The sequence below is a fragment of the Zootermopsis nevadensis genome, unplaced genomic scaffold, assembly GCF_977971745.1.
Source record: "Zootermopsis nevadensis isolate Lab colony 2312 unplaced genomic scaffold, Znev_1.0 Znev_ptg000028l, whole genome shotgun sequence".
Lineage (NCBI taxonomy): Eukaryota > Metazoa > Arthropoda > Insecta > Blattodea > Termopsidae > Zootermopsis > Zootermopsis nevadensis.
Genome location: NW_028259160.1, coordinates 14121793 through 14136636, shown reverse-complemented (window position 1 = coordinate 14136636; position 14844 = coordinate 14121793). Strand labels below are relative to the sequence as shown.

Genomic DNA, 14844 nt, shown 5'->3' with positions numbered 1-14844 from the left:
ATGAATGAGAATGAAATTCCTACACTTAATTTAGTGTGGACTTCAAAATCAAATTAGTCGGAATTTTCAAACAGCTAGTAGGCAGACACAGTCCTCTCGTAATGCATAGATTTTATGCACTTCTTTTAAACAATACGCAATAATCGTGACTTATTTCGGAGCCTAGCGCTGCTGTGATATTGCATCATTCCCACTTGAACCTATTTTTCTGTACAGACAATTTATATATAATTACAGGCGTTCTCATTCGGAATGCTACTTGAATGTGTCTATCCATTCTTTAATCTATTTCCTACTCAGATAATTTCGATGCATGCCTAATTTTTCTCCAATCGCTGGTATTCGCCGTGCTCCTGCGGCAACTTCTCCACCAAGTTTGTAAGCCAGGTAATCTAACACACAGACTTCACGCTTACCGTGACATTAATTTTGTAACGAAAACATGAAACCGCTCATCGTTGGACCGTAACCTGAGCGAGTTTTCTTTTCTTCTTTGTACCTGAACTCTGTCCACGTGAGATACTGAATCAATTTGATCCACGTTATAAGCCTATTGAGCTTAAAATTAATATAACAATTTGTTAGAACTTCGTAGATGTTACTAATTCATCGGTTCCGTGACAAAAATTCTTTTTGTATTTTATGGAGATCTTGTAATTCTTTTCGTCGTTGCGATGTTGGTGTGGAGCTTTGTTCGGGTTGATTTTCCGTCTGTTTAGGTCAATGGCTGAACCCCCAACATTTATCATAAAATCTTTATAGACCTGCATCTTGGTACAATGCTGCAGTTAGCATGGGTTTCAGGGGCGCTCACCCCATATTAGATTTCTAGTGAAAGAAGCCGGAAAAGAACCATGTTTATTTCGACCGTCTTCTTTCCCTTGTGTTTATGGTACTAGTTTCCTCATCATCCCCTAATTGCCACCAATAATTTCGACTGCATAATGAGTTCTACGTAGGAACATATAGAGAAATTGGGCTAAATTCTTGTGACGTAGTACTTTAGGTTGAGAAACACGAATTTTTAGAAAAATCAATAATGCAGAATCGTAGTAGGACAATGAAATTCTACGATTAACAGAATATATTGCTTGGTTTAGATAAAATACACTAAATAAAGTGATCATATAGGCACAGAGGCCTAAGCTTAATCTGAATTAAAACATGTAATTAAAAAATTTATCAGGACGTTAGAAGTAGAATCGATTGCCGAAACAGATATCGATAACTTACAAGATTTCGATTAACTGAATAAAGCCAAAGATGATATTCGAACTGCTTGGTGGACCTGTATGAACAGATTATACAGACTGCGACATTCTGTGCCACAGAACCTCAAGAACTGTTACCGATTTTAAATAATCTATTTTGAGAGTAATTTCTATTTGAGGCTATATTAACCGTTCGATGTATATGCACTCCAACAAATGACGCCACGCCTAGTTCAAATTATTTTGTTCGACTTTAAAAACAGTCGGGATTACTGTTATTATTGTCTGTATACAATTAAGATGTTCGAACGTGGTATACGATATAATTCGATGATATTCATACCAAGTTTCATAACAATTTGTTTTGTTTCATACTAATCATATGGAACAAATACACACAAAGACATATTTTCTCCCGTAAGTAATAAAGTTTAGAATATATATTATTTAAATCTTGTCCGTCTAATCACAATAAATTCTTATTAAATATTAAAATATTACAATAATTAACATTTAAAATATTTAAAATATTAAATGATGTTCTTTATCGAAATATTCGATTTACAATAGACCATCATTTTTCACGACATGTTTCAGTTCCTAAAAGAACTATCTTCAGGTGTATATAATTATATAAAAATTCAATTCAATAATAACTTAAATACAATTTCTTAAATACAATTTCTATATATTATTTTAGCGTACTTCTTGTTACAATGCACATAATTTTACTACTTATTTAAGTACAGGAAGGAAACTTTGTTGTTACGCGTTACTTTCCACCTATGTCCATCTGACGTGCCCGTCGTTTCGTTAAGTAGTCTACATAAATAAAGTGCTTGAGTAGCAAGCCCGGCGAGGTTTTAGCTCAAGGTTCGTTTCAATGTGATTGGGAGTTCAAAAATACCGACAGTTTATGCTTTAAAGCGAATCACACACACACATGGTAAAGACAAACAAAGCTAGTCCAATCTCATTCCACCATTTTATTTCTGAAACTGAGAAACGTGTGTCATACTTCGGCACTGGCCCAATAATACACGACAGTCTACATACAATCTGAATTTCATTTGTGTGCAGATTCTATATGTCCCATACGGAACTATGACATTTTGATTAAATACATCACTTCATATCGTGTGATTAAGAGACGGCATTTATAACACTAAAAGCGGGTTATAATTGCGGAATGCTTGTTATCATTCGGTTTATAATCTATCATCCTACCGTTGACTACCTAAATCATTAAAGATTTAAATTTACAGAATAATACGATCGCATACTGAGAGTGTTTTAAACAAAATTCTGAATAAAATTTCTAGGTCCAAAACAGAGCAAAAGTAATTCTATAACAGAAGCTTGGTGAAAATTACATAACGAGGAACTTATTAATATGTGCTCTTCACTTTTCAAGGTACGCGCAGTGTTTTGAGATCGACACGGAAAACACAGGTGTAACACGCAACGTGGACATGGAAGATATAAAATTAATACAAAAATTTTAAATGGAATATCTAGAGGAAAAAGACCTGGGAACTTATGAGAGGATAACGTTAAGACGAATAAGATAGTGTAGTTGCGTCATATTGTGACTTATTAAATTAAAATTAAATTATTTGGTTATTCCGTCAAATCACAATGTATTTAAAATAAGATAATTAAAATAATTAAAATATCATTCTGTGTTCCATATCGAATAATCGATTTTAAATCTTATTTTAAATACATTGTGATTTGACGGAATAACCAAATAATTTAATTTTAAGTTAAGACGAATGTTAAAAAGACAGTATAGAGTCTGGAAGATGGTCCAGTTAAGGACTTTTGTAAACACTGTAATAAACTTTGGGAATTCATACAAGGAGGAGAATTTCCTGTCAGATGTAAGTCCCTCTCTTACATTCTTTTTTCTGAAACAATGGAATTTTAATATGAAATACACACCTGCTACCTTCATGACTCACATAACATTTCCAGTGTAATTCATATTTCTCCTTCCGTTCAAAATCATTCCCTCAGCATTTACTAGCTCGTATTAATTCGGGTGAGAAGTGCTGTAAAATGTATAAAATGTGCTTTTACCTAGAGCATATCCTACCAAAATACCAAATGCACGAATGACCGCGTGCTATTAACACATACACAGAGGCAGGGATTAAAAAAACAATTCCTACGCTGCTGTCGCACAGAGGACAAAAATCTGGCTTGCGTTTTTCAAATGGTAACCTTATTTTGAACATTTCAGGGCAACAGTGATTTTCTATGCTAACCTGCTTTGAAATAAACAAACATACCCAAAATATTGCCTACAGTGTTTGCCAAGTGTAATTCGCATCGTAATTTCGCAGCTTTGTTGTATGTATAGATTCTACATTCCTGGCTCTAAAAGAATCTATACGATTAAATTAATGCGTATTTCAAAATAAAATCCAATTTAACACATTTACGTTTAAACATTATTAACAACCACAGGATAGAAAAACACATTGAAACAAAATACTGCTACAATGTACTTTTACACTAACAAAACAGTTTAGTACGCTAGACAATTCGTTGATGTTGTAACCCGAAAAATAAAAGTTTTCACAGCTGAAATAAATCTGATCAAGCAGGATATTAAATGATTAAATGTGAATAAAAACTTTCCAGTTTAAAACTGGCACATACAACAAAGTGACAATTTAATAATATGTCACAATTTTTTTATAGTAGATTTTTACATAAGCCTCATCGTAAACATATGAAAGGTTTTCCATCCCGATCCCAAGAGGACTGGTACATGAGTGAAGATGGAAGGGCAGTGGAAAGATCGGAGAAGAACCTATTGCATGCAACTTTGTCCATCACAAATCCCACTTGGACAGCCCTTGGCGAACCCAGGCCTCCGCGATGAAAGGTAGTCGACTAACCCTAAGAGTTATGTTCAAAGTTAGTATCGTTTCTATCTGATACTTCTATTTGATTTTACATTTAAAATTAATCGTTCAGAATTAAAATGTGCTAATAATTATTCATAATTAACAGGCCTACTTAACTAACTAGATGGCTTACGGAACCCGAAGGTTCGTGACCGAATTAATCAAAGCCCTCCACCTGACCCTGTCCTGGGCTAACAAAATCCAGTCTCCTTCAACTCCTATCTTCCATGGATCCCGCCTGACATTAACCTCCCATCTACGTCTCCCCAGCGGTCTCTTCCCCCAGGCTTCCCAATCAGGCCTACTTATATAATTTATAATTAATACGAAATTTACTTACTGCTGACGAAGATGTAATTCTTCTTAGTAGAAATCTCTGCAGAATCTTTCTCTGATGACTTTATATTGTTACGTAACACTTTCCTTCTGCAACAGGTCCTAAAAGACTCTGTCGAACACTCTCACCCACACTCACATGCAAGGAATCTGTCCAAACAGTCAACTATTATTACTTTGATATTTCAAGGAAAGATCGAAACTGGTGTCATTCAAAGTTTGCCGCGTAGTACTTGAATCTTACAGTTCGATTCTTAACATTCAATTGTCAATTGTTTAGTAAGTTATCATCCACTAAGCATTACAGAACCACTTTTCAATACAATATTAACTAACCAATCAATGTCCATGCATTCTGTTGTAACAAATAACTGAAAAACGTACGCTAACACTATTTACATAAACAAACCACAACACCCTGCTAAACAACCTAAAATGACAGCAGCCACCGTTGTAACCACTGTAGCACTACGAACTTTCATAAACATCCACCCTGCTACATGGCGCTAACAGTCAGCAAACGAAAGAGACTGAATAGGGATGTGCGCCGTAACCGTAACAACCATCCCCCTTCAACCGAGAGACGACAATGCTAACGACATCTATCATTAACAAAGTAAAATTACTTAAATAAATTATGTATTCAGTATACGCTATAACCAAAAGATGTCGATCATAACCCCTCTTGTTAGTTGGAAACAAGCAGAGTAGCTGCGTTTCAAATGATGAAAATAAGAGTATAGACGTTGAAATTATCCGTGATAACAAATAATTACACATGCTTCGCGATGTTTGTTCATGAAAACAATAACTGTACAATAAATAATTTGGAGGACTTATCTATGACAGATATAAGAGAATTAATAAAATGCACATGAGTAGGAGCAAAATGATGTTAAGTTTTTTTAAAAGTATTAACAGAAGCAAAATAATTCTCGTAAGACTGACTGTAGTTATAAACTAGCATTATGATTGCATTTTCAAATTTACTTGCATCAACTGTAAAAGTACACAACCCAGAAGTAGATTATGGCTATGTGAAAATGGAGACAGGGTTTACAAACAAATGTTTGTTAAAATCAAACATGTCAGTGTTTACAGAGCAAGTCAAATTGCTCTTTGCTTGAGTTGATTAGTGATATACAGAACAAATATTTTCACTACACCAACAGTGTAAAAGATAGACTTCCACAGTTCATTTTCTATAACTCTGGCTCAGACCAATGGTACATAAAGTCAGTGTGATTTAGTTTTGGTACTTATGTTTCCTACAGCATAAAATTCAAAAGGTTGTTGTCTAAATCCACATAAATTACCTAAGAAAATGCAGTAAAGTTTGTATCAATTTTAGAATGACATTAATTATAATTCAAACTATCCCAATAAGACTTACTGAAATAAGTGTCATTGTCACAGATCAGTTAGTAAAGCACACAATTCTGTAATACAAACTTAATGGCAAATCAATGTATCTTTATTAATGGTCTGACTCACATTTTACAATCTGGCACACTTGACCTGACAACCACAATCTACCGAGACAAAATATGCTAAATTTCTTCTGTTGCAATTAACTTAAATCTCAAGAGGATGACATTCCTGTATATTTTTAGGATCAGAACAAAATAGATGACTAAGCTAGGCATACAAGCTTTACATTGTGATTTTCAACCAAGAAGTTAATTTCTTGCATGTGGAGTTGGAGACAGAACAAAATCAAATGTAATCATAATATTTCATGTTGTGTTGTATCTGTTGAATTAAAACTGTACCATTCTTAAATTAGCATACTTTTATTACTTGCCATTTGTTCCACATTGACAAGGTTATATTTACTGTTATTGAAGGATGGAAAGTAAGAGCTTTGAAATCTTAAATTCCTTATTTCAACATCCAATTTCCTGACTAACAGCAATAACTTCTTTAAAGTACATAGCTTCAGAAACTTTAAACATTTAGAAATTCCAACAACTCTAAAACTCAAATGTACATTATATGCATATTGAACAGGTGACATGTGATTCAACAGACAAGAGAGCAAGGAGATGACAGAAAAAAATTCTAGAAAATTACTGTTAAATCTTTCTTTATCACCTTAGAAGTTTGATGTGATAAATATCTAGCCGTTTCCAACACATACATGGTTAAGTGCTACGTTGAATCCTATCTCACTGACTATCAACCTTACACCTTTCTTCTGAAACTATACTACTGTCCAACAATCTTAAAATCAGAAGCCATATTCAATTCTCTGTCTTAAATATTCTTCTGCTAAGGAAATTAACAAAATGGAGTCCATCCCCAAGGCAAAGGGGTGGTCTTATGTCATTACAATTAAATTATCTGACACTTAATTTCAACTTTACAATAAAAATAATGCTAAGATTGCCATGACATACAATAATGTCTTTACCACAGAAATAAATATAACTCTACAGTGACCCTGTCCATTTTACTTCAAAGATAAAAGTAGTTATAATTATTTCATGTTAAGAAAACTCAGGAACTGGAAAAAATATTTGAAAGGTAATTGTGATAATCATCACAAGGTGATAATCACAGCAAGTGTAATGTTTCATGCTGTGCTGCCAATTTGTGACTTTCTTCAGTTGTTCCAAGCAAATACCAGGGCAGTACCCTAAATTAAGCCATGATCAGTTACTTCCACATAATTTCCAATTAATCATTCACTAATAATCCTACAATTTTAACTATATATAATCAAAGCTAACAACAGCATCATTAAATAAACCACAAATAAATAAACAATGCCAACACACCTCATACATTTGCTGAAAAGTTTATGGAGCACAAAATTCTGTCAACTGTGTTTTTACAATTCACAAATCTGCTTGCACAAAATATATAATTACAGAGCCTGCTGAGATTTTGACAGCAATACTTTAAAAGACAATGACAATATAGTAGAAGAATATATGCAACATATTATATTATATAACATATTACACTTAACACACATCACCAATGTCTTGTACTAAAAGCTTTTTACAAGTTTTGATTAAGGTAGATAAAGTTTTAATAAACTGGAAGTCATGTTAATTTGTATCAGGAACCAACACAATTCTTTCTATAAATTTTAAGTTTACAGTCACACATGTGCTCATATCAGAAGTCTCTTTGCCTGGTCCATGGTATAAAGCAGGGGTGTCTTAAATTAGAAAATCTCTGCTTGTATACGAGGCGCGTCCCAAAAGTAAGTTTCCCTGGGGCCGTTTACAGAAACAAAACACAATTTCATGGAAATATTTATTGCAACAGATACAGCAAGTGTCCAGCTATTTTTCAACATATTCGCCACCGGAATTGAGACATTTGTCATACCGTGGGACCAACTTTTAATACCTGTGTCGTAGAAGTCTGCCGCCTGGGATTGGAACCACTGTGTGACAACCATCTCCGCCTCTCTGTCATTCTCAAAACGCTGACGCTGACCGGACAGGAATTTCTTGAGGTGTAGGAAAAGATGGAAATCAGTGGGAGCGAGGTCCGGGCTGTAGGGTGGATGATTAAACACCTCCCAGCTGAACTCCTGCAGGAGACTTGCTGTCCGTCGAGCCGTGTGCGGCCTAGCGTTATCGTGCAGGAAGACAATACCGGCACTAAGCATCCCGCGTCGCTTGTTCTGAATGGCCCGTCGCTGAAAATTGTCTGCACCAGCGACGCACCATCTGCTTGCTCATAACGTTAGGCCCATAGACCCGGCACAGCTGACGATGAATTTCGATCGGCGCTATGCTCTGTGCATTCAAAAACTTTATCACTGACCGCACTTCACAGTCGGCGGGAGCTGGAATAAGAACCTCCATCTTCAACAGCTGCAACGATGCTTAGTGCCGGTATTGTCTTCCTGCACGATAACGCAGAGATGGTTGTCACACAGTGGTTCCAATCCCAGGCGGCAGACTTCTACGACACAGGTATTAAAAGTTGGTCCCACGGTATGACAAATGTCTCAATTCCGGTGGCGAATATGTTGAAAAATAGCTGGACACTTGCTGTATCTGTTGCAATAAATATTTCCATGAAATTGTGTTTTGTTTCTGTAAACGGCCCCAGGGAAACTTACTTTTGGGACGCGCCTCGTATTTTCATGTAAAAAAAGTCGTTTCCTGCACCTATGAAGGCATAAAGTGACACAGATGTAGAACTCCATACATTCTTAACCTCAGCACTTGACAGACATGAATGGTCAGCTTCACTGTGGCCACTTTATCGCCAGAGGAAAAAATTCTGAAGCCAGGCATATACTACAGCTGTTGTAGATGATGTGAAAAACAAAAATTCCTGCTCCTATCAGGAATCACACTCTAATCATCTAACCATAACTAATAAACATTTACATGATCTGAAAATATTAGGCATATTGTTTCATGAATTCTCTAACAAAAGATTAATTTGTTAATGGTTCAATATTAATGCAAATATCAGTGCACTAATGTTAATGAGTAATTAGTTTATCATAATTATAAATTTTTTATACTACTTAAAACAAATGTGCTACATTTAGGACTGTAAATTTCTATGACTTCTGTGTATGCAGAAAATTTAAACATCCATACAAGCCGAATGCAAACCCCAGAAATCAGGCAGTTTTGTTACAGGTCCCATTTATAGGTAGCTGCAACAAGAGTAACATAATAAAATATTTAAAGACAAAATAAATAGTCTCATGAACAGAAAAGCAAATAAAACAATAAAAAGCATAACAAAGGAAATCGTTATTCAGGTTGGAACGTGACTGGATGATATATGTCACAACTTCTGATAAGTATTCTCTTATCCTCTGCAGTCAAAAACGCTTCACATTCATATGAATCTGTATTACACATAATGAAAGCACTGTAATATTTCAGTTTCTGTATGGAACTCTCAAGACTATGAAGACAACCTTGATGAAAATAAAACAGAGCAGAAATGTATTCCTATGTATCTACACACATCTTTCCCAAATGCATTCATTGTTATTTTGCACACCTCACTGACCTTAATAATCACCTACTCTACACAAAAATCTACAGTTGAAAAAGTTTCCATACTAGTCTAAATATCACGATTTTCCTTGCATTTCACTTAACATTCATCATATCAAAAACATTTAAAATAAAGGTTTCAAATCTTAATGAGAAGTGTTTTATTTCATATACAAATATTTTGTAGAATTATTTGTTTTTAATAAAATCAATGAATGTGAAGTAAACATTATGCTAGGCTGATATTTTTAGTCTACATCCCCAACACTAAATTTCACAAAAATCTGTTTCAGTTCTATCATAATTTGACTTTTACAATTTCTTAACTTATTAACATAGTTAGGCGCATATAAAATAGAGTAGGATTTCTATGTTATTCTCACTCTAATCCCTTTGTTTGTATTTCAGGTAATCATGTTATACACATATTGAGAAGGCAGTAGCATGTGTCCATTCCTTAACAAAATTGTAGTTTGCACTGAATATTCGTGCATACCATCAATTACACTCCAAGTCAATGACTGAACAGGGAGCAATTCATACAGCTTAATAAATAAACATATTTGTTAAAATTAAAGGTAGTTAAGTTCAAAATAGTATTTGCAGTCCCAAGCATTGAGAATTCTAGTAACATTTCCGTGTAACATCAACTTTCGCTTGAGCTGTACAGCACAAGTACACGTTTTGTTATACCAGCACTTACCTAGTTTTTTTTGTTTTGTTTTTTTGTCATGTGCAGTTCTGCCAGGTGGATGAGTAGAACTACCTCATCATCTCTCAATCTGTGAACAGTATATCAGCATCATACTATGTGAATATGAGGTGCCAACATCTGCCATAATTCAACGTGGTGAACCAGAAGGAAATAGGCACATGCTGATTACATTTTCAATGTGGAAAAGTTGAACAGCCTTCTAAACTCACTGTTGCACTTCTCACTTAACTCCGTTGCTCATTTTTCTGACAAGAGTCCGTAATAAGTCCTTCTGTTCTGATGTTAAATGACACCAAAGTTCAGCTTCAAGGATGCACAATGATTCCATATCATGTGACTGGCATGCCATAACTAGAGACTGGAGTAGAAGAAACTGATCTTCTGTCAGGAAACTCACTGCAAATATTAACAAGTCAATAATGAACCTTGATAAATACTACGTGAAAGTGCAATAGTTTCGCTCAGCCATTTATATTTTACAGTTAAAACTTCAAGAAGTACAGAAAAATATGTTTCAGAATTCCTTACTGCTTAACCTGTTAGCACCATCTGACATGGAAAGTACTACATTAAACAATAATTCCTCTCACCCCCTACATGTCTTGCCTACCATGTTTTAACAAAGCTGATAATAGCTGTGTAAAATACAGCGATTTCAATCTAGGCAATTTTGTGAGTATAAAGCCTTATCTTCTTTGCCCTCAGGATATATAAACTGATTTAAATGTTATGATCCTGAAAGGCTAAGCATGTGAACATACCCTTTAAAACAGATTGAAAGAAATTTAATTTTAATTACCTGGCACTTTTCCATCCTCACCCCAAGCATACTTCTCCAGCACTTGGGCGAGATCTTGAGGCAGACGTTGTGCTGTAGGTTGCAAAATTAACAGGAGTAGAACGCGTGTTACTTCACACCTTGAAGAAAACAATTCACTTTTTTTACAAATTGGGTTCTTCATGGATTTTGTACCTCAAATAAACACATACAAGAAAGGCCAGAACTGAATTCTACAATTCCTTCATGCAGTTGTTGTCAATGTCTGAATGTTATAAAGAAATAATCTTAATTTCCTACCAATGTTAACAACAAACAACTGAAAATAAGTTGTTGGAAGTGGGGTTATATAATGGTTTAGTGTGCTTTTAAAGAGTTTTATGCTATAAAAGTCATCTTTCTTCTACTGCAGTACAATACTCATTTTCAGCAAAGCACTATAAAGCAGATCATGTGCCTGCAGGATAAGTAATGTGCACAATATACCTGTGCATGATATCACAGTAAACACCCAATGGTGGCTTCCCACCATATTCAACAACTGACACCATCTCGTTAAACACAGACAGAGCGCCATCAAAGTCACCTGAAACAGAACATACTGCTGTTTCTCTACATGTCCTACCATTCTGATGCAGTCAGAAATTCTATTTACATCTTCCACAAATTTATGTCACAACCATTCCCGTAAAACTTATCAACATGACTGTTGCAGATTAAGTTATAATTACATAAAGAAGTGAATGCAGTTTATATGGAAGTACAATGGAATCCTACTACAATATGGTTTCATGCCAACTTCACGTTCTCGAAAAAAAAATCCATATAATAATGCTTTTTGCAGATATACTGGGAAAATAATCAACCAAATAACATCATGGGGCATAGTATTTCTTGAAAAGCTAAGTCAGTAAGGTAGTCAAGAAATTACACAGCTTTTATTTGTGGAACCCAAAAGATCATTACTGTATTCAAGAGCCTGCCACTGGTCCCTTGTGTGAGGGAAATGGAGCCTAATCACACCCTCACACCATATTTCCTTCAGATCCAGTACAATATTATCTTTCCATCTATGCCTGTGTCTTCCAAGGGGGCAATTTCCTTCAGGTTTTTGGTCACAGTACATATGCCACTTTCTATATACTTAATGTAACCATGGTATGTCATTTCGAAACTAAAACTGAACACACTGTAAAATTAAATGGTATTCAGAAAGTCCTTCTTCTGCAGGTTGGAATAGCAACATCTTACTTACTATGGCAATCACTGTGATACACTGTCAACACAATGTGAGATTTCAGGTTCTCATGGTGGCGAGCATGAATAAAACTGTATGCTGGGATGATGCACTGGGCAGTCTCACAGAAGCTGACATGCTTCAAAGGTCCTGATGATGTAGGTGGTAAGCACCTCTGAAATGTCAGTCAATCTCTAGGAGAACATGCAGTGTAACGTCCCAGAAGGCAGTTATCTGCCAATATATACTTCATCCCAACAGTTTACCGAAATCTTTGCTACAAATGATGAAAGCATTATAATTTAATGTAAAATAAAATGTGATGGCAAGCCTCCTAAAGGAGTTTTAAGTAATGAGTCTGACCTAGTTCAATTTTGCAGGTTGCTAACAGACCCAAACTGTTCAGCTGCTCAAGGGGGCTGCTCCGCTGCATATCTGCTGCATGCCTGTACTGTGTTGCTGCCTCTGCTATCCTGTCCAAGTCTACCCTAAGTGCCTGCCCCAATTCCAGCGCTAGGCCTGCAGCCAGTGGAGATTGTGACTGGTGACTGCCACTCAGTGGTTGGTCCTGGTTATGCTGGTGTTGCCATCTACTGGCAGCATGTGAAAATGAGCTGATTGCTGCCTGCAACACAAAACAGTCAAATGGTACCTGAATAAACCATAACTCAAAGATTGGATTTTTGTACCACGATGATGTATAGGACATTGCAGAATATTTTATATTATTCATGTTATGCAAATTATGACATGCACAGATAAGATATCTTACTCTCACTGACAAACAAAAGCAGAATGAAACAGAAATATAGTTCAGAAAATTATAAAGAAACTGCTAGGAGCCAGACATAGGGAACTATACAAACCAAGCCATTCAGATGTACGAGGGAGTGAAAATACAGCTCTAAGTATTCCTAAGCTCAGCACAAGACAGAAGTGAGTGGTTGATTTCATGCCTCAGCTGTTACATCCACAAGGACACAACCCTGATACCTACACTTTTACTATTCAACCATTTTTTAGTACATACACATACATCTGTCAGTGAGGGGGAAGAAAGCATATTTTATCTTCACAGATGGAGCAGAAGCCAGCAGCTTTATTTGTGTATTTTATTTTTAGTTTATTTAATAACGCTCTCAGCAACTCAGATATAGCATAAAATGAGGGGTTGGTAGAGAATAATGAATTGTAAAGGATGTGGACAGAAGTGGCCATAGCCTAATTTAAAGGTACCATACCAACATTTGCCTGTATGGACTGAGAAACCCCACGAAAAACACCTCAGTCAGGATTGCTGGTGTCTGTAAGAAGATTTTAACCTGAAACCTCTCAAACACAAAGCAGGAGTCCTAACCTCTCTACCAAAATGTTTGATCACAAGTCAACGTTGTCAGCTATCCAAGGAATAACAGCAAAAATCATCAGAAAGAACCATGATAGAAATGGTACGAAAGGACATGGCATTTGGAGTTGGAAAGGCATTGGGGAAACATTACCTGAGGGCAGTAACAGATTATCCAAATATTTAATGTGTTTAAAGTTACTACAGATAAGTGCTTGATTACGACCTCACCAGTTTATTGGTCAATTATTTACTGGGTTAGTAATCCAAATATAGTTCAGCAGTGGCTAGCAGAAATTAATCCAAAGTTTCTTTCACTTAAAATTAATTCGCAAATAATGCTGAAGTAAAATACAGATATTTAGTACCTGAACATGTTCACCTCCTGGACTTGGGCATCCAAGGTCTTTTGCACAGATTTCTGCCCTCAGAAATTGTCTTCCCGCACGAACTAAGTCCCATGCTTCACCAGAGGCATTTCCTAGTGAACTTTCACATCTGGCAGCTGCTATCCAACACAACCCTGCATATTGTGGCAGTTCCTCATGCTCACACTGAAGTGCAAGTTTTCCTGCATACACATAATACAAAAGATACATTACGTACATCGCACAAACTATATTAAAACTTTTAATCTGCAGACTTACACTGTTACATAAAGAAACAATTCACCGATGCTCACCAAATTGATCGCTAGCTTCAGTTACATTTGGTTTTCTAAGAAATCGCCTGAAACACAAAATTAATGTAATTCTTATTTTCATCTGACATATGACAGCCTCATTAACACCACCCAGAACTATCACGACCAAACTTCATTACACAAAATAACTTATTTGCTTTACATACTTCTTCAATTTATTCGAAATTGCTCGATAGTATCCTAAAAAGTCATTACAACCACTGCCACTATCTGCCATTTTATTCCTCCTGCCCTCTATCTCAGAATACTGAAACTACATGAAACAATTGAGGCATGCATGTAGGTATCGCTCAAACAGCATACGCAATAACATACGTTGTGACATCTTTGTGTCGTTATCAGGAACGTTGATTTAAATTGTTACTCCCATGCGTCACATAACAGCCTAATAAAAACCATATAAAACTTTTAAGACCATGCTTCATTACATAAAATTATTCTTTCATTTTATTTACTCTTTAAAGTTGTTATAAACTGCTCGGTACTGTATTACGACTATTAAAACACGACATCATTTTTACCAACTGCCCTCCTACGGAAGAATTATGAAATTACATTAAACAATTGCGACGACTAAATAACTCGTTGGTGCGAACACTACGTCGTCCAG

At 35.6% G+C, this 14844-nt stretch overlaps 2 protein-coding genes across 3 annotated transcripts in view; both read right to left on the bottom strand.

Moving 5' to 3' along the window:
• Nucleotides 1–4989, bottom strand: part of LOC110832786 (uncharacterized) — a 56881-nt gene extending 51892 nt beyond the window's left edge. Inside the window, exon 1 of one of the 2 annotated variants that reach the window (XR_002544044.2) lies at nucleotides 4470–4966. The gene's annotated coding sequence lies outside the window, so the exon portion shown is untranslated. Of the gene's footprint in view, nucleotides 1–4469 lie in introns of both variants that reach the window. The other variant, XM_022070096.2, reaches the window with a different exon arrangement.
• A 928-nt stretch (nucleotides 4990–5917) lies between these two features.
• On the bottom strand, nucleotides 5918–14486 carry Hap40 (Huntingtin-associated protein 40 kDa). Its single transcript, XM_022070221.2, has 7 exons — nucleotides 14381–14486; nucleotides 14214–14260; nucleotides 13900–14102; nucleotides 12550–12811; nucleotides 11436–11535; nucleotides 10971–11089; nucleotides 5918–10567 (listed from the first exon to the last, which is right to left on the bottom strand). The coding sequence occupies exons 1-7, from the start codon at nucleotides 14449–14451 to the stop codon at nucleotides 10392–10394; spliced, it is 978 nt and encodes a 325-aa protein (XP_021925913.1). The 5' UTR covers nucleotides 14452–14486; the 3' UTR covers nucleotides 5918–10391.
• Between the last annotated feature and the right edge of the window lie 358 nt (nucleotides 14487–14844).